The sequence below is a fragment of the Mixophyes fleayi genome, chromosome 3 (genome assembly GCF_038048845.1).
Source record: "Mixophyes fleayi isolate aMixFle1 chromosome 3, aMixFle1.hap1, whole genome shotgun sequence".
Taxonomy (NCBI): domain Eukaryota; kingdom Metazoa; phylum Chordata; class Amphibia; order Anura; family Limnodynastidae; genus Mixophyes; species Mixophyes fleayi.
Window position 1 is genome coordinate 203,021,288 of NC_134404.1, and position 21,836 is coordinate 203,043,123.

Sequence of the window (21,836 nt, forward strand, 5' to 3'; positions counted from 1 at the left end):
TAAGAGCATATTAGACTAGGGCGGCCTGAAGACTTACTCAGGCCCTGATAGCGCTGTTACCATGTATACCAGCTACACAATGTCTTCTTTGAACTGCTGTTCAAAGAAGACATTAAATAAATAGGCCAGTTATATGGAAATGGGCAGCATTCTGGTCCCCCCTCCTCTGCCTTCTATCACGCTGGTCTCTCCTCCTCTGCCATGCCGGTCCCTCCTCCTCTGCCACTCTGTCCTCTCTCCTCTGCCCTCTGTCACGCTGGTTCCCCCTCCTCTGCCCTCTGTCACGCTGGTCCCCCCTCCTCTGCCACGCTGGTCTCCCCTCCTCTGCCACGCTTGTCCCCTCTCCTCTGCCATGCAGTCCCCCCTCCTCTGTCCCCTCTGCCGCGCGCCAGACACTGTAAAAACAAACAACGCAAAACTTACCAATCTGCGTGGCGCCGGGACCCAGCATCCACCTCTCTCACCCAGCTTGTCACTGAATGTCGATATTCAGTGACAAGCTGCGTGAGAGAGGTGGATGCTGGGTCCCGCAGCCGCGCGGATTGGTAAGTTTTTGTGTTGTTTGTTTTTACTATGGCTGGCGCACGGCACCCCTGTGACAGCACTGCGGCACCCCTGGGAGCCGCGGCGCACACTTTGGGACCCGCCGCACTGTGCAATAATTCAATAAACTTATGCTACTTAATACAGTACACAATACAGTATGTGTTGTGTACTATTCACTCCCTAAAGAAAAAAATATATCTCAAATAGGCTTGCAGAGTATAACCTACACTAACCTACAATAAACAGAAACACTTCATAGCTACATATTCCACTGGAAACAACTCTTTCCATAGGCAAGGACCAGGGTATAGCAGTTACTCCATTACTCTTTTAATGTCAGCATTGTGATTAGTGACATTGTCATTGTCGCCATTCACACTATCGACATTGTGATCCTGTCAGCACATTGGAACTGTCGGCAGGGTAATGTTCATGTTTGCAGGTTAAGTGCCGAAGTTTCCAGTGCCGGAATTATTATGACCTCCTTAGATATACAGTATGATATAGATATATATATATATATATATATATATATATATATATATATATATATATATATATACACATACATATATATATATATATATGCATACATATATGTGTGTGTGGATGGATAGATAGATAGATAGATAGATAGATAGATAGATAGATAGATAGATAGATAGAAAGATAGATATTATCATACATAATACACAAATAATTAAATGAGAATATAGTGATTAACATTGTTGCAATAAAAGTCACAAAATAGTTGCTGACACGAATTGGTTTGTGATTAACACCAACAGATTATTTATACAGATTGTTCAGCTTGTAAACCTACGGTTGCTGATTTGTACTATCTGCTAAGAGAAATTCTGAATATGTTTGTATGTTTTGATATATTTGCCTTATTTAAGAAAACATTTTTATGTCTACTTAGTGTTCAATGCAGCCACCAGCAGACCTCCTTTAATTGATACTATACAAAGAATGTATACATGTACACTTAAAAATCAGGCATAATTGCAGCTAGCATTGCTAACTCACAACACTGGGGCCATGGGTTCAATGACAACCAGCACCCTATGGCGTTTGTATGTTCTCACAGTGTTTACATGGGTTTCCTTCTACAGTCCAAAAAATATGCTTGTGTGTTATTTGGCTGTTGGCATAAATGGACCCCTAATGTGTGAGTGAGGTAGAGAATTTTGATTGTAAGCTCCAATGGGGCCATATATATATATTCTGTACAGCACTGTATAAAATGATTATACTATATAAATAAAGGCTAATAAAACTTTAATTGTGGCTATATTTTCCTCTCTTTAATGTGGACTAACCTCTGTTTTTACTGCTTTATTATCTAATTACATATATAAAATGCATCATGTCAGTTACCTATTTAAACATATAGCTGAAATAAAAAGCCAAAAAAGTAAAGTTGAATTAACATTCTTTGGTAAAAGCTTCCACGGTTCATAATGATTAATGCACTATCACGATTAGTTCATTTTTTTCCATATTATCGCTAATATCATCACAAGTTGCTATCCTAAGCTGCTTTTTTTGTGTCTACTTATAAATCAGTCTAAATTCATTTAAAGTCATTTAATTATGTTGTGCCTGCCAGCCTCTAATGCTCCCGTTTGCATCAAAGAGGAGGCAATTAAAGAATGTTGAAAAGCTCTTCAACCTAACAGGTGCTGCCAATCAATACTGTAGAGATACCAAGATGACTTAGACTAATTAAAGTAATAATCTAAAATGAATTTAAAACCATGGCAAATACAGACAGCAAGCAATTGCTCCACATTTTGCAGGCGTTGTGTACAACAGCAATTTGTGGAGCTGCCAATCAACTCTGCACTGTGTTGTTAGCTGAAGTTTAAAAAGTTTATAAATTCTGTTTTGGGGCAATAAAATAGGTCACTAGAACTTGGGTGACCAAATCAGTTGAATTTTATTACATACTATATGTTGTGTTATACAGGGAGGTTTGTCATGTATATTAGACTATTATTACCAAACATTCCCATTTCCAAGAAAAGACACATTTCTGATCTGTCCCTAATAAGAGCCAAGGATGGCGACAGGCCCAGGTATGACAGTCCCTCCTGCCCCTTCATGCCCTCACCCACAGTAGCACTTATTCACAAATCCACATTGGCATACAGTTCTGATTTTACTGAAAACAAAACGAGGGAAATAGACTGCTGTGACCCATTTAAAAAGCCAAGTAGACCTGAGTTTTGAAAACGTAAAAACGTGAACATTGAAGGGGAGAATGAACGAAGTTGGATTTTAAATTAAGGACGCATTAATTTTACTGCATATTAGCTTGGCGTATAAGAAGCGGGGGAGCTATGAGCATATTAACCTACGGAGGCCTTAACTCTTAACCAAAAATCAGAAAAAATCCCTCTTTAATCCATTATCTCATTTAAATAATCTTGTCCAGTGAAATATTATTTTTGGATGCTAGTGTAAAGTAGATGCACTAATGAGTCTAATTCATACTCAGCCAGCAACATTTATGACTTACCCAATTCCACCCATCAGCCAGTGAAAGCTTTTGCAGCCCCACAGATGACATGCTCCAGAAAATACATGCACCTCCCCATAATATGGAGTTTATGAGTTCACAAACTAAAGCAGTTTTATACTTTTGTGGCTTACAAATGACCCTTTCTGTCTCTTTTTGTGATTAATATTTCTAAGTCTGGTAACTTTATGTTAGACACCCCTGACAGGACATACCGACGGTAGCAGATATTTCAATTTGCTAATGAGAAAGATGCAGCCCCTCTCTATTGTAAAAAGAAATATTTGGGGAGACCAAGTGAATGGATAAAGGAGGTAGATGAGAAGGACAGATGTGTCAGTGTAGAAAGATCACCAACCTTGGGTTGAAAAAAAGAGAATTCGAAAAGATAGGATGCCTCTACCTATGAGAACAGTGTCAAAATTGTATGCATTATCCCTAATATATATATCATGGACTAGGGGTGTATCTAAAAGGAGGCAGAAGATAATACAGTACATTGAAGAGATACTTGATTTAAACATAAAACAGTTATGCATATTAAAAACTGAAAATGGATGATTACATCATATAGTTCATGGTGCCCAGTTTTTGTACCACATATATGCTTCAATTATTCATGTGATGTTGCTCCTGCCCCAAACCAGTTAGCAAGAAATCAACATGTTCAAATGTAAAACACTTGTTTTGTGAAATAATTTATTAGCCCACTTCTTTAATGTAGAAATGCACTATATTACAAATACTGTTCATTATGCTAATATTGCAAACCATACACTTCAGATATTAGATAAGAAATGTATCAATATGGAACAATTGCGATGATTTATTATCAATGCAAAATATTCTTTATTCAGTGCAAGTAATTATAACTAAATACACAAACACACTGTGCAATGTAATAGTTTATATGAGTGTACACCATCACATACCTGCTTTCTTCTCTTCCTCTATTTCCATAATAATCTGCTGCTTTTCTTGTGTTGTTACTGAAAGAAGTAAAATAATTAAAATAGCTGTTTATTTCTGGTATGGTAATTAAGCAGTTTTAGAAAGGAATTAGAAAATACACCCCCTGTATAAACATACTTCCGAATAGTGTATAGTTTATCCTGACACTATTTTCTTCTACAGCTATAATCCTGCCAGAAAATTCACAAAGTGATCAAAATAACCATTAAGATACTGTAGTTACATAAGCAGAAACAAAGCTAGAGCTGGTATTCATTTATTTGATTGTCTCCAATAAACTAAAATTCAGGTAATTCACGCAAAGCTAAACTCAAATGTGTGTTAATCAATTTTATGAAAATAGACCAATATAGCCACCGGTTCATCTCTCTACAATTAAGCAGTTTCTTTCAAAGCACCAGCAATTAAAGGTAAATACTGAACTGTACAATGCTGTTCCCTGCAGCCTACTTCTTTCAATCTTTTTAAGTTGTAGTTTTTTTTTATATTGCACACATAATTAAATACTCACTTAAAATAGAGGAGTATGTGAATCTTAATAGGCATACTCATTGGGGTCATTTATAAATTTATTTTGATCCTAGTGTACAGGTCAATTTGCCCAAGTACCTATATTCCTACTAAAGTGCATAGGTTTATGGAGCCAGATAGCAGTGTTTGCAGAGAAACAGCAGTTTGTACATGCAGAAGGGCTGAGTTGCGTGGAGTAAGGTCATTCCTTGCAAAGTATGGAGTAGGCACACCGGTGAATCCAGTTTTGATGAATAGTGCAAAAATGAGATTAAGAGGATTTCAGGGCATGATTATTGAAGTGAGTTAAAGAGGTAGAGAGGACTTATCTTCAGAGGCTTTCGACACTAAGTGGAGGGGTGGGCAGGGTCACTGCAACACACACACATACTTCACAGTATGTCTCTGAATAGTGTAGGAGAGAGCTGGAGTAGCCAGAGGAACATATACATACATATACACACACACACACACACACACACACACACACACACTCACACAGCTGGGGGGTATATATAGTTTAAAATTGGGTATGTTTCTATTAAATGTGGATCTATTCTATTCTTTAGGGTTTATGAGGGTTACTGATTTATTTTAGGGGAAATAATACAATCTGGGGTCTCTTTATTAAACTATGGGGTCTTATAATTTAATGATACGGCCACTTGGGGGGGGGGATAGAGGCCTATTTTTAAATGTAGTTGCTATTGATTTATTTTTTTAGAAGGTGAATACTACCTATATCTTTTCCAAACAGGGCCAACCTTCTTAGATCCAACCAAGCAGCACTAGAGCTTAAGTCACCAGCAGCAGGTAGTCAAAGCTGCATGAGCAGGTATGAAAAAGGTGGCTTGGATGACAACAGAACCGTAACCTTAAAATTTTAGTGCATGGGAAGAGAAAGAAAACACTGCCCCCTTGCCCTCAATGTTTAACAATTGAACCTAAAATATGCATAAACTGCACTGAAATAGGGGGTTCAGTGTTGTGCCCTAGACGGTCGCCCCTATGGCACAGCCCTTGTTACGGCCCTGGGTCACATGTGGCAAGGGGAGAGTGGGAGAACAAATGTTACATAGCTGAAATTCCGCCCCCCCCCCCATAAAAACTCTCACCCAGATAAAAATAGCCCCATGCTGAAAGCACTGGGGCTCCTCCTAACTCCCCTAGCCAATGAGTGCTCCACAAGGTAGTAGATTATTATGTTAACCATTTGGCACTCCAGTTTGTAAGTTTAAGTGTATGTGTATGCTGGGGTTTTCCCAGACCAGGATGCAGGAGTATTTGCTTCCCCTTCTGTCTCTTTCACAAATCTCAGTTTCCATAAAGGTGTATTCTAGTACTACCCAAGATGACTCTCCAAACTCTTCCCTAGTATTAAAGAATATCAATTTCATGCAAGCTAATGTTGCTGCAAAATCTCCAATTAGAGGGTTATAAACAAATATAGTGTGAAAATACAAAAATGTTTTGAGAAAAGTATATAAAAGTATATAAAAATACAAACTCAAAAAACCCACAGCATTTAAATGGAATATTTATTTTCATTTGTTAACTGACTTATTTACTACTGTATTGTTATCCCATTTGCTATATCTTATTTAATGGAACTACCTTTGACTTTTGGCTTGTCTGACCTGTTCTGGCTTTGACAATGTATTTCCTAGGAGTACAGAGTCTGGTTAACCTCTTGTTGAATATTACTCCTGTACTCACTTGTGCATCTCTCCCACTGCTGGTTCTGTGATTGGCCCAGCATGTTAACTCAAATACTCATCTGATATATTTCACTGCTTAGGTGAGCCTTACAGTACTGCATACCTGCTTTCTTTGCTTCTTTAGCATCCTTCTCTTCTGGTTGTTTTTTCTTTTGTTCTTCTTCCTCTACATATAAATAAATTAAATTCCAATTATATATAACAGTAAACTCTGTTTTTCATTCAAAATTTTTTCACCTGTACTTTGATTAACAAAAAAGAATGCTAAGTTCAAGGCACTTGGTTTGAGCTGGTTTTCAGCTAACCATTCATTAGTGGCTTTACTGGTTCTCACAAGGTTTTGAATTTCCTTTTATTATCTTTGTAAGAGAGCCTGAAGATTTGAAAGTTAAAATAATATGCTTGCAAATGCGCTATATATTTTAGAATAATATTTTCTTTCCTCCACCTTCCTGAAAGGATGATCATCAGAAATGCCAGTTTATCAAACTATATTTGGTAATAAATAATAATAAGTTTGATGAGAAAATCTAGAAGTGGAAGATAGACTAGACACAACACCTCTATATCTCTCCCAGAATCCACCAAACTCACATATTACATTTGTCTTAATATTGATAATAATATGAAATGTATTACCTTACAGTAAAAATCATTATCGCTAAACAAATCTTTTAAAATGTACTTATTATATATTATATTTATAGAGTAAAAATAGAGCTAAATATTTTAGAGATACATTTATTCTGAGAAATCCAATATTTCCATGTTCGTTCCTGTATACTGGATATATAGGGGGAGATCCAATATGGGGCAATGTGTCGTTGGACATCATCGCGATGTCCATCTGTGCACATTATGGTAAGGTATCTCTGCTCATTTTTCCTCTCTGGGGTGCAATTTCAATTGGAGCAATGTGACTTTGCGGATTGTTCTGGTCACACATCGCGCTGAAACTCCCTCTTAGAGTTATCTCCATGCATAATATTTTTGTGTTTGATTTGCTGGGCCAATAACTGATTTTACAACTTATTTGGTAATCTTTATGAAGATTTTCAAACGTCCATTCACACTGCATACATCCACAGCATTATTTCATCTTTTTAAAGTTTAATGATTTACATGGATGACCCTAACTCACCTAAACTCCAAGTTTAAGTGGCTTAGGTTACCCATGTAGACCAGAAAGCTGGTTTAAAAAGATGAAATAAAGCTGTAATAATTGCCAGTTCTAGTAATGTACAAACATTTGCGCTGCCTCCATTTTACAAGGTAATATGATTAGGAGACTTCTGAAGAGCAGGACATCTAAACAGTCATGGCCAAAATGTTTGAGAATGACACAAATATTATTTTTCACAAAGTCTGCTGCCTCAGTTTAAATGATGGCAATTGCATATACTCCAGAATGTCATGAAGACTGATCAGATGAATTGCAATTCATTTCAAAGTCCCTCTTTGCCATGACAATGAACTTAATCCCAAAATTAAAATTTCCACTGCATTTCAGCCCTGCCACAAAAGGACCAGCTGACAACAGGTCAGTGATTCTCTCATTAACACAGGTGAGAGTGTTGATGAGGGCAAGACTGGAGATCATTCTGTCATTCTGATTGAGTTAGAATAACAGACTGGAAGCTTTAAAAGGAGGGTGGTGCTTGAAATCATTGCTCTTCCTCTGTTAACCATGGTTATCTGCAAGGAAACATGTGTAGTCATCATTGCTTTACACAAAAAGGGCTTCACAGGCAAGCATGTTGCTGCTAGTAAGATTGCACCTAAATCAAACATTTATCGGATTATCAAGAACTTCAAGGAGAGAGGTTCAATAGTTGTGAAGAAGGCTTCAGGGCGCCCAAGAATGTCCAGCAAGCACCAGGACTGTCTCCTAAAGTTAATTCAGCTGCGGGAACGGGGAACCACCAGTGCAGAGCTTGCTCAGGAATGACAGTAGGTCGGTGTGAGTGTATCTACCTGCACACTGAGAAAACTTTTGAAGGATGGCCTGGTGTCAAGAAGGCCAGCAAAGAAGCCATTTCTCTCCAGGAAAAACATCAGGGACAGACTGATATTCTGCAAAAGGTACAGGGATTGGACTGTGGAGGACTCTGGTAAAGTCATTTTCTCTGATGAATCTCCTTTCAGATTGTTTGGGGCATCTAGCAAAACGCTTGTTCGGAGAATGAAAGATGAGCGCTACCATCAGTACTGTGTCATGCCAACAGTAAAGCATCCAAAAACCATTCATGTGTGGAGTTGATTCTTAGTCAAGGGAGTGGCATCATTCACAATTATTGCCTAAGATCACAGCCATGAATAAAGAATGGTAACAAAACATCCTCCAAGAGCAACTTCTCCCAACCATCCAAGAACAGTTTGGTGATGAACAATGGTTGTTCCAGCATGATAGAGCACATTGCCATAAGGCAAAAGTAGCTCAGGGATCAAAACATTGAAATTTTGGGTCCATGGCTATGAAATTCCCCAGACCTTAATCCATTGAGAACTTGTGGTGAATCCTCAAGAGGCGAGTGGGAAAACAAAATCCCACAAATTCTGACAAACTCCAAACACTGGTGGTCATCAGTCAGTATGTGATGATGGAGTACCTTGCCATAAGGCAAAAGTGATAACTAAGTGGCTTGGGAGCAAAACATCGAAATTTTGGGTCCATGGCCAGGAAACTTCCCAGACCTTAATCGCATTGAGAACTTGTGGTCAATCCTCAAGAGGTAGGTGGATGAACAAAAACCCACAAATTCTGACAAACTCCAAGCATTGATTAGGCAGGAATGGGTGGCCATTAGTCAGTATGTGGCCCAGAAGTTGTTTGACAGAATGTCAGGGCGAATTGCAGAGGTCTTCAAAAAGAAGGGTGGACACTGCAAATATTGACTCTTTGCATAACCCTAATGTAATTGTCAATAAAAGCCTTTTACACTTATGAAATGCTTGTAATTTTACTTCAGTATACCATACCAACATCTGACAAACAGGTCTAAAAACAATGAAGCAGCAAACTTTGTGAAAACCAATTCTTGTGTCATTCTCAAAACTTTTGGCCATGACTGTATGTCTGAAATACCCCATTTAGACCAGATTTAATTTTAAAATATTAAGCAATACTGGTGAAATATTCTTTCTAGCACAGTGCAAGTGTTGAAAAAGTCATATATGATATTGTTATATATACTGTAGGTAGAATGTATAGAGTACATCATCTCAATAGTCTGTTTAATTGAAATTCCCACTGCTTCCACCTGTGAACATTCTCAGCTTGCCTTGGGAATTAAACAGATAAAGTTAGGTGGGAATCCTGCTCTATAACTTTCTTTGTATAACTCAGCATGCACATAACCTGCAGGATGTAATGAATAGAACATATTCATATTCAACTTCCAACCATTTTGATTGTACAATGGGTGGGAAAGTATCTCCTGTTCACTGCTGTACCCATTCCCTGCGGTGAATGGGTGCCATGTGCGCTGGTACACCAGTAATGAAGGTGCTTGAAGGGGAGTAGAGAATAGAGAAGCCTAGTGCTTCAAAAGCACTAGGAATGCACAGAGGGTTTGGCCACGCCCCTATCATGCTGTAGCAATGCAACCTGTTCTGAGGCCGCCTTCCCAAATGTTGGGAGGTATGTAAATTTACATACAAACAAAAAACAGAACATGAATTGGATGTCACTGCATTCACTGGCATATGGTCCGGTTCTGAGCATGCACAGAGCGATTTTATGCATAATAATACACGTATCCACATTTACGTTCAATGAATCAGGCCCTGTATCTTTAAAAGTATGTATTACACTATTTTCTTTATTTTGAGGAGTTTCAGCTTCTCATATGGAATCAAATTTCCTAAAATATGCAATGCTGAAGAGGAAGTCTCTACTTTAAAGTTCGCATTTACATCAGATAAGTTCTCCTTTATTATATTTTTGGTACACGGTATTCACTACACTATTTATGGATCACTGTGTTTGGCGCTTCTGTTTTCTGTTTCATATTTTAGTTATTGTACTTCCAAACAGGTGCTTAAGATAAGAAGCAGCCTTTCTGGATGTCTTTTTATACTTATTTTTTCTATGTTCCCAATCACTGTGTTGAGTTGTTACCTAGCGCTTTATATATATATTTGATGCATATTTACATATTTGTATTCACATTGCATAACAATTGTGTTGTCCATAATTTTGTGTTTGCATTTTACTATCAGCATGTGGAAAGTATTGACAGAACTATGGCCATATTGCAGATATAATCTTCTCTTGCCCAAATGTACAGCTCCCTGGTGATACTGTCTGGCAGCAGTAAGGCTGATCTTAATGCTTTGCCAGGCCAGTGTCGGAGCCTATGTGGATGTACCGCCTTGGGCTTCTAGTTATACTTTGGATAAAAAAATGAAAAAAAACATAAAAATAACAAAAAGCAGCTACTCTGTATATGCACTTGAAAAAAAATATATAATGCGGTTTCTCTATGTGATGTGTATTCAGCAGTGAGACAAATTGTTTCTTCTCCAAGCTCTATCTGCACTTTTCTTGAATCATGATGAATGGAACAAAGTTCAGCTGTGACTGTAAATCACTTATACTTACAAAAAACGTATTTGTCTCCATAGATTCATGCATTATTATAACTGTGAAAATGTCAGCCAAGTAGAAAAAAATTATGGTAACTGAACATATAAACCTTCAAGATAGGCATTTGAAAACCAAAAATGATGTAATGATGAGAAGGAGCACAGGTAGTTTTTATGCACTTGTACATGGTATCTCAATATAAGATTTAGATCTGTAATCAGTAAAGTGTATATATCTGTAACAGTTAGTCTTTACTAGAAACTGTCCTTTACAAACTAGAGGTAGGGAGTTTGGTTTTATTAGGAAAAAATAACCGCAGGTTCTATATGCAGTTAAACTTAAAAAGTCCACCTAAGAATATATGGCAATAATATTTTTTTTAACCACTTACCAAAACTAGATTACATCTTAAATAAAAAAGTGTTCAAGTTGATATGTAAATTCTTGGGCAATTTTTTTTCAAAATAAGACACTAAGGGGTATATTTACTAAACTGCGGGTTTGAAAAAGTGGAGATGTTGCCTATAGCAACCAATCAGATTCTAGCTGTCATTTCATAGAATGCACTAAATAAATGAAAGCTAGAATCTGATTGGTTGCTATAGGCAACATCTCCACTTTTCCTAACCCGCAGTTTAGTAAATCTAGCCCTAAGACTCAAATTTTAAAATAAATAAAATATTTTTATCAGTTAGATAATATTTTATTGAATATTTTATTAAAGATATTTTTAACAAAATGCATTATAATTAGATTGTTGATATTACTCTTATGCTCTCATAGAATACAATGAATAATGTACCCTCCAGCTAAACAATCTTGTATATGTTGGTTAAGATTAACAATGCACAAATTTCAATTCATGTCAAGTATCATTAATCTGTAAACATATATAAAGGACGATTAATGCCCAATGAAACAAAAACTGTTATGGGAGCCAGAAAACTATGACCTTTAAAAGTCCGATTCCACTACCATGATCTATATATGTACAGTCATAGCCAAAAGTTTTGTGGTTTTCACAAAGTTTGCTGCTTCAGTGTTTTAAGACCTTTTTGTCAGATGTTGCTATGGTATACTGAAGTAAAATTACAAGCATTTCATAAGTGTCAAATGCTTTTATTGATCATTTACAATTACATTAAGTTTATGCAAACAGTCAGTAATTGCAGTGTTGACCATTCTTTTTGAAGACCTCTGCAATTTGCTCTGGCATGCTGTCAATCCACTTCTGGGCCACATATTGACTGATGGACGCCTATTCTTGCCTAATCAATGCTTGGAGTTTGTCAGAATTTGTTGGTTTTTCTTTTCCACTCGCCTCTTGAGGATTGACCACAAGTTCTCAATGGGATTAAGGTCTGGGAGTTTCCTAGCCATGGACCCAAAATTTCATTTTCCAAAAGTCTTTACCTCACTGTCCGTGCAGATGCACTCACACCGGCTGTCACAGGCACTAGGAGTCTTTACCCAGGGATCACCAGGTGATGGACTTACCAGAGCAGTATAGATGGTAATATGGTACTCTGGTAGCGGGGTGATCACGGAACAGGAGACAGCAGATGGTAGAGAATGCTCGTGGAAAGTCTATGACTAGCAGCACTGGTAATATATAGGTAGTAGTACACGAGGAACTGAATGGACAAAGGAAACGTGAGGGTAGTCAGTGGTCTGCGGTAGCAAGTTGTACCACTGCTATAGTGAGGAGGAATGTCCAGCAGCAACGAGGAGGTGATGGAAGTCAGTGGTCTGCGTTAGCAAGTTGTACCACTGCTATATGGAAGGATACTGAAACAGGAATCAGTGGTCTGCCTCTAGCAAGTTGTACCACTGAAATATATATGTGAGGAGAAGCACGGGGAGATAAATGTAATGCAGAGAATACACGGGCACACTGAACTTGATCCCACAATGATTTGCACAAAGTAGTAATAACAGAGCAGCACTGCACAAATATACAAAGTCTCAGGAACTATCCAGACTAAAAGGTAACACAGTCAAATGATGGCAATAGTCTCAGTGGATAGGCAACTTCAGAGAAGAACAACTCAGTCCAGCAAGGTATGCAGTACACGAGCACAGTCAATGATAAGTATGCATACCGTGGTTCAGAAGAGCAGGCTGTCAGAAGGGAGTGCAGAGATACCTGAGCGACAGGAGGCCGGCAGGATGCGAAGTCCCATGGAAATGGAAGCGGTATCCAAGTAGGTGCAGCGCACAGGTAGGTAGACCGGCAACGATGGAACAATACTCAGGAAGCCGTAGTATATAGGACTGGGAGATCACTGAAGAGTAGAAGCGATATCCAAGCAGAGGAAAGCAGCGGAGCGTTGATCCAATGCAGACAGGCGAGTTGACACAGGCAGGAGCACTGTAGAAGCACGGAGAGCGGATCAGCTGGCTGCAGACACGAGTAGAACTTAAGGGTAGCGGCAAGCAGGACACTGCAGGTACACGGATGTAGCGGATAGGAATCAGCAGGTGCAGTCACGATGAAACACGGGAGAGTTGAGATGAGCTGGAACTGTTGAGCACGGAGGCAGCGGATAGGAATCAGCTGGTGCAGTCTCGATGAAACACAGGAGGGTTGAAGTGAGCTGATAACTGTAGTGCACGGAGGCAACGGATAGGAATCAGCTAATACAGTCACGATGAAACACAGGAGAGTTGAAGTGAGTTGATAACTGTAGTGCACGGAGGCAGCGGATAGGAATCAGCTAATACAGTCACAATGAAACACAGGAGAGTTGAAGTGAGTTGATAACTGTAGTGCACGGAGGCAACGGATAGGAATCAGCTAATACAGTCACGATGAAACACAGGAGAGTTGAAGTGAGTTGATAACTGTAGTGCACGGAGGCAGCGGATAGGAATCAGCTAATACAGTCACGATGAAACACAGGAGGGTTGAAGTAGTCTGGAAACCACAGGAGAGTTGAAGTGGTCTGGAAACCACAGGAGAGTTGAAGTGGTCTGGAAACCACAGGAATCAGCTGAGCTGAATACACGAGGAAACACAGGAACACCTTCAGAGGCTCATGGGGAATGAGACTCCAAGATCAGGCAACGAGGATAGACAACAGGTGCTTTAAATAGGGAGTGTTGCCTGATCAGCCAATTAACTAAAAGGAACAGGTACTGAAGGTTTGAAAGGGCTGCGCATGCGCAGACCCTCAGGATGGTGGACGGCCACGGTTCCTAAACACACGGGAAGAAGCACTCACAGTCTGGTGAGTGACACCGGCCTACTGCCATTCCTGAGCAAGCACTACAGTGGTGGTGCCCCGATCCCGCAACTGAATCAATTTTAGGAGACGGTCCCGGCGTTCTTGGGCGCTCTGAAGCCTTCTTCACAACTATTGAACCTCTCTACTTGAAGTTCTTGATAATCCAATAAATAGTTGATTTAGGTGCAACCTTACTAGCAGCAATATTCTTCCCTGTGAAGAACCTTTTTGTGCAAAGCAATGGTGACTACACATGTTTCCTTGCAGATAACCATGGTTAACAGAGGAAGAATAATGATTTCAAGCACCACCCTCCTTTTAAAGCATCCAGTCTGTTATTCTAACTCAAACAGCATGAAAGAGTGATCTCCAGCCTTGTCCTCATCAACACTCTCACCTGTGTTAACAAGAGAATCACTGACCTGATGTCAGCTGGTCCTTTTGTGGCAGGGCTGAAATGCAGTGGAAATGTTGTTTTTGGAATAAATCTCACTGACATGGCAAAGAGGGACTTTGAAATAAATTGCATTTCATCTGATCACTCTTCATGACATTCTAAAGTATATGCAAATTGTCGTCATAACAACTGAGGCAGCAGACTTTGCGAAAAATAATATTTGGGTCATTCTAAAAACTTTTGGCCATGACTGTAAACATGGAATATTCATTTTTTTTTACTAAACAATGACTTATAGAATTAACAATGTTCAATCATAAAGCTGTAATGAGTTATATAAATTAGATACTGGTTTTATTATTCCAATACTATGTCCTTTCGATTTCTAGACAGACTAATGGGTTAAATCCTAACTGCATATCACTTCACATCTCTGATAGTTGAAATTGAACATAACGTCAAAAAGTGGTAACAATGTATTAAATATCTTTTTATAGTTAAATGGTAACTCAATCTCTAAAAAAAAAAAATAGTCATCATGATTCTGATATTAGAGTTTTTAAATCTGAGCAAATGTACATAGTGTTCCCACTTATTTTAAAATAGTGTTGCTTATTTGCGCATTGTGACAAGTACTGTACTTTGTCTCCTTGTTGCTTTGCATGCCTAATCTACCAATAAGCCACAGACAGAGTCAGGTTACTATTTTAATAATTGCCCGTGTCATGCTCAGAACACCAAAGAGGCAGAGCATTGGTCTAAAAGGCTGTTGTGTAAATGGCATTCAAAGATGCAATAGTTAATAAAGCAGTTAATCAAAAGACCATTGAATTAGAAAGAAATCAACAAACATTATAGTCCTCTTTATCTGTGTAGGGATCTTGTTAGTAGTCATAAGGTTTTCTATGTTGAATCTAGGTATAGTAATTCCTGAAAATTCACCACTGCCTTCTACTTTTCAAATCACATGTATGTAAAATTAACATGCTTCCTGCTTTTCATACCACCCAATTGAAGAACTTGATACATTGCCAAAATATGCCCTTCCTTACTCAGGATGTAACTAAAACCATGATCCACGCGCTCATTGTTTCCCGCCCAGACTACTTTAACCTCCTTCTCACTGCTCTCCCCCTCACTTGCCTTTCCCCGCTATAATCTATACTGAATGTTGCAGTTAGTCTACTTTTCCTTTTCCTGCCCCACTCTGTCATTCCCTTTACTGACTCTGCAGTGCTTCTAGAATTCAGTTCAAGCTACTCACCCTCATTTTCAATGCCCTCACTAACACTGCCCTTCCATATATCTCTGACCTTGTGACGAGATATACCCCAGCATGACGGCTGTGCTCTGTCTCTGACCTTCAACCTCCCTTCTTATAATTCATTCCCACTCCCATCTCAAATACTTGACTCTATCCTAACCTTCAATCCTTCCCTCAAGACCACTCTCTTGATGCTTGCTTACCTTACCCCTTTCTTGACCCTCCACACCCCCTACTGCCTCTGTCCACCACATCCACTCATGCCCAATTTGCACCTACGGTCTCTCATTATCCCTCTATCTAAAATGAAAGCTTCCACAGGCAGGGATCTCTCTACCCTATATCTCATGTCTTTCTCCCATGTACGACCTTGTTGTCTCAAGCTGAATTCTCAGCTTTCTGCACAGTCACATGCATTGAGCCGTACCTGTTTGTGTGCTATTATTGGTAGCTCATGAACATCCATATATGTTTATATGCTTAATTGTACTCATGTATTATGTTTATTGTATTCATGCATGTCATATCTGTAAGATGAATATCCGGTACTACGTAGTCTGTGGCACCCTATAAATAAATGTTGGTGAGAAAAAGCATATACGTGTCTTCGGTTAATGTTTTGTTTTTTTTGCTTAATTCAGTTTTAATTAATTTGGGCTTATTTAAAATACTGTTGGGAAATGTTTAACATTATTTAATTATGCATGGGTTAATCCAAATGGAAATATGTGGGAAATCTAGACTATTATTTTCCATTTGAAAGTGGACTTAGTATTTGTGATTACAACTGTTGAGACAACTCATTCATTGTTTGTAGGCCTCAGTCTAAACAAGCAAATGAATGAAAATTTTGTGTAAGTCATTATTAGAGAGCAGATCATTCAATTTCACAGAGCACTGAATAGGGTCTAGGATTTTTAAATTGATTTTCCCAAGCAGTTAAACGACCAAATTGAATTTGTCGTAGGTGCAGTATTTTTTCTATGGCTGACACATTAGAAAACAGGCTTATACTTGAAGTTAAAAAGTTCATCCTCCCCTCGTTTTGTGACTGTACTTTTTTCATATATTACATACAGTTTTACACATCATTGAAACAAAGAAAGTATGGCAGAAAAGAACCTATAGTTCTATGGCTGCCCATAATATTGTTACCCTGCCCAATCTTTTTAATAATCTACTGTTTTAGTGCATGGGACACTGTGTATGCCTCATTTACAAAGAGTAAAATGACTGCCGTGCAGTGCAAACTCCTCAAGTGTGCCAAGATTTCTGCCAAGGTTCATAGGTTTACAGAGCAAGAGATGGCAGAGGAGCAGTTGGCACATGACAATGGCAGGAAATGTGTGTGTGAGGTCATTACTTGCAGAGGATGGAGTAGGTACACCATTGTGCCTGGTTTTGTGGAACAGTAAAAATTTGAATTATTTTGTGGCGTAAGATAAGATCTAGGAGTAGAAAGGATTAATTTATACTAGTGTTTCTTGCTATGTAGAGGGGAGGGAGACACTGCCATTTCCACTTTGTAAAAGGACTGCCAGCCCAGAGCTGGTACAAAATATGTCTCTATCTTTACTTTTAGTGACATATATTATAAAATACACAAAAGGACCACATATAATAAAGTCAGTCCCGAGGATCCATCACTCTCATAATTTATGTAAGCTGCCAATGAGGCTAAACAAAGCAGGATTATTGAAGAAAATAATAAAGATTTATTTAATGAAAGTTGTGGCATTACACTGGTATAAACAAGGGGATGGCTGGCAAATTTTACCCTGAGGGGGCAAAACTATTAGTATCATTTTAAAGGAAATAAAACACAGGGAGCCCAGTGACCCAGCGCAAGGTAGCCCACTAGTGAACCAGCCCAGGGGGCAGATACCCCCCCTGCCACTCAGCCCAGCCAGTCCCTGGTAGGAGGTTGAACCTTTTAAGCGAGGTTTGTACTGTGAGCTTCTTAGATTTTTCAGCATGCCCACACAGCAAGGCACACTTCTAAATTGCAGGTGCAAGCCGAGAGCAGGCTTGTATCTAAATGTGTAAACCAAGACATTTGGAGCTGCATCTCATAAATGAGATTTATTGCCATTTCTAAGGTCCTAAAGAGCTAGCAATGAGTTTGAACCAGGACCTCTAGCAGATTTATTAGTAGTTTTGTTTCACACTTGACAGCTGAACTGGCTCCTCCTTGGTTTTGTTCAATTTACTATACATCTAGAGGAATTTTTATATTTGGGCTTCAAACTGACTTTTCTAAGTTTATCTCCTTTGATTGCAAGCACAATACTTGCATTTGACCTGGGCTTTGGCTATGCATATTACACTTGACAGATATAGTTCCTCATATAATATATGGCATCAGATACAGATTATATTAGATTAGGCTCTGCCTATTAGACTTGGCACCAGATATTATTTTGTATATTAGAGTTGGCACCAGATATGCGTCTGCCTATTTGACATGGCACAAGATAAAGCTGGGCATATTAGATTTGGCACATGACATCTCAATGTTTTATACTTGGTAGCAGATATGGCTTAACTTTGTGAATTTGGCCCAGAGCTCAGCACATTATATTAGGTACCATATATAGTTTTTTTAGTACACTTGGTACCAGATATAGCTCATTGCATCATACCTGGCACCAGATATGGCTCAGTATATGACGGTTTCAAAATTTTAATTTTGGCTCCCAGATTTTAGATATAGTTTTTGAGACCAGCTCATAATGTAAGTCCCTTTGGAGCCTGTACTCTTAGCTGTTTTCTGAATCATTACTGAGACAGGAAGCTGCTGAATAGGCATATGTAGACAGCCCTGGTTCAATGAAAATATGGCAAGGCAGGCTTTGTGAGGTGCTGAGGCACCCATGGTTGGTTTGTGCCATAGTCTGTTGCTGCTGGTCCAGTACTCTCAGTGTAGGGAGTACTACCATGATTTCTTCCTAGGGCTCTATTTTGCCTCTGCTTCTGAATCTTAAAGTTCTAGAAATAAAGTAACTCAAAAGCCGCAGGTTACCTAAATCTGGCCTGTAGTGAAGAATTTATATTTATTATGTCGTTCAAGTAGAAAATATGAGTCACGTTTGACATATGCATTGTCTCATAAAGGTAATGGAATATTTCCCAGAATAAATCTTAGCAGAATACAAATTATGATAGTTCTCCTGTCTTTTTTTCTTTTGACAAGTCTCTAAACTTGAAGAAATCTGTAGAAATTATGTTATTTTATTACACAAACCAGTCACAGTGGTTGAAAACATATTGCTGCAATAGACATAAATTATTGATTTTTATATGAATAAATGCCAAATAAATGATACTATCTCTATTTTTGCATGAAATGCAAAAAGAGAAGTACAAGTGTTAATGACAGCTATCACATATACTACATGCTTCTTTCTGCTGATTAAAATAGTTGTAGTCACATTCATGAGAAATCTTAAAATTATGCTCTAACTTAAAAAATATAATTAATAAAGTGTAACCCCCTTTTATAAATGTGGATGCCACTGTTGTTGATGAAATTTAGCTACAGTGTTTAGTTATATTTTCATAGCATGGAACAGTAATTTAATGGTAATTTTCTAATATCGAAATTATCATTGAATACACTATTGCAGTCTTGTCTACTCATACTTTCCTCTAATGTTCACTTAGTACCATACTGAAATAAAACATGCATTATTAAAGAACTGTTTTACATTGACTAGTTGTTACTATTATTATTATTATCATTATATCTTAATATACCATTTTTCTAAATATCTGTCATATCACAATTGTATAATTTTATAATGTAAGTAATAATAGTTACATTAATACATAAATAGGCATTAAAGAATAAAATATGGCTGCACATTTAAGTGCTCCACTATATATGAATATTTTTGCTGGGACATTCAGGTGAAGTTGGTTGTATGACGCAGTGGGATAACATTGCCTCTCTGCTGCCTGTCTCAGGGTTATATGTTCCAGGAAAGCCATGCTGGAGCAAGCAGATGTAAGCTGTTAGAGGCTTGTCTGAATCTGATGTTCAGTGGCGGTAAGATAAGTGGTTATATTTATTTTAACAAATATACATTTTGCTGCATACAAATTCTGTTTCAATTAAATTGTTCACCTTCCAATTACTTTATTTGTTTGGCCTGTACATGTCCTACTGCAACTTTTGCTAAATATATTGCTTTTTATTTATAGCTTCCTTCTTTGGTTTTTAGACATGCATTTATATAAAAAGGCAGTGTTTTTTTTCCCTTTCCCTTACCTTAGCATACAGCACACCGTTTCTCTCTGAATACAATTATATCAAATGCAGATAGCTCAGCAGAACTATGTCTTATTACAAGGGAGCAATAAGAAACAATTTTGCATAGTGATACAATATGGATATATGGCTACCCAGCTCAGAAAAAAAATAGAGTAAAAAGAAAAAACAAAGCCAATGCATTTAGTAAAAGTTATAAAAGAGCATGTATACACTATTAGAGTAAAGTTGTCTGCAAGTGGAAAACCCCTTTCATTTTACCCAATGTGTTATTTTCTATTATTACAGCCCTGTGCCTCCTGAAGTAAAGAAGGCAAGCTGGACTGTGGTGAATTGATCACACTTGATTTGTAGTGTTACTACGAGAGTGCAGGGTGGTTAGTGGTGGGTGTCACAATTGCCTCAATCTTTTTACAAATTGGTGTTGCTGCCTAATATTGCATGCATAGTTTCTTCATATATAGTAATTGTTTTAAATGATTTCTAAATAATAATAGCCTAAGAAAATACTGTCACATTGCCTATTTAAGTTACAGAAAAAATGTATAAAAAAAAATGTATAAAAAAAAATAGTTTGTGAGTATATTCTGAAATTAGACATCAATGGCTAGATTTACTAAGCTGTGGGTTTGAAAAAGTGGGGATGTTGCCTATAGTAACTAATCAGATTCTAGATTCTAGTTATCATTTTGTAGAAGGTACTAAATAAATGAAAGCTGGAATCTGATTGGTTGCTATAGGCAACTTCCCCACTTTTTCAAACCCGCAGCTTAGTAAATCTAGCCCCAAGTCTTGTCACAAGACAAGACTTGGGGATTTATTTACTAAACTGCAGGTTTGAAAAAGTGGAGATGATGCCTATAGCAACCAATCAGATTCTAGCTGTCATTTTGTAGAGTGCACTAAATAAATGTCAGCTAGAATCTGATTGGTTACTATAGGCAACCTCCCCACTTTTTCAAACCCGCAGTTTAGTAAATCTAGCCCTTGATGTCTAATATCAGCAGTTACTGTAACAGAGACAATCAGGTGGTCCTCCAATACATTTTGTGGCCCTACCATTCCTGACAAGTTTCATCATTTCTGTAGTATGACATCATTTTTTCATAGTGTTATTAAAAATGTTTGTAACAGTGAGCAAAGTTGTAGCAAAATTTTACGCAAATCATATAGGAACAGGTTATATCATATAGATGTGAAGTTTCGGAAATTCAATCCTTCAGTTGCACCTTAGCTTCTCTATTCCAATGTATGGTCATTGTGCACTGTATTTGTAAATTTGCGTTTTGTGGAATTTATAGTGGAATATGTTTCCACAATTATGTTTGTGTATGTTCACCCTATGCTGTAAACAGGAAGGACAACGATCAGACTGTGATGCCAAATTAGTGTTCAATGTGCATACGCCTATGCACCAATAAATGTGTATAAAAACACAAGGACACATCCAATGTCAGCTACTAAGGAACACTAGCATTTGGGCTCATTCTGGGTACCTCTGGGATATCAGAAGCCAAGCTGATTTTTTAAACATCTTTCAGAGCATTAAAGCAGAACTCCAATTACGCCTCCTGCTAGGATGTTTAGTTAGATGTTTAACATCAGCTGTTCTTGTAGTTTAATACTTTTAGTTAGAATGTCCTGTGACATTTCAATTTAAAATAAAAGTACAGAAGGGTTAACTGAAAACTTTTCCCCTCCTTTTCTAAGCTAATGAATACATTTTAATAAGTAACAAATAATGACACATTTGTGCAGTAAAAATGATATTCAACAGGCTTAAAACATCCATGCATGAAGAAAATATATTTAAAATCTCA

At 37.9% G+C, this 21,836-nt stretch overlaps 1 protein-coding gene across 1 annotated transcript in view; it reads right to left on the reverse strand.

Annotated features, from left to right (window-relative positions):
* The window catches only part of TRDN (triadin), a 535,205-nt gene that overhangs the window by 309,436 nt on the left and 203,933 nt on the right, over positions 1 to 21,836 (reverse strand). Inside the window, exons 22-23 of the mRNA XM_075200931.1 lie at positions 6,374 to 6,436; positions 4,003 to 4,059 (exon numbers count right to left, since the gene is read on the reverse strand). Coding sequence (XP_075057032.1) covers positions 4,003 to 4,059; positions 6,374 to 6,436 — 120 coding nt within the window. The remainder of the gene's footprint in view (positions 1 to 4,002; positions 4,060 to 6,373; positions 6,437 to 21,836) is intronic.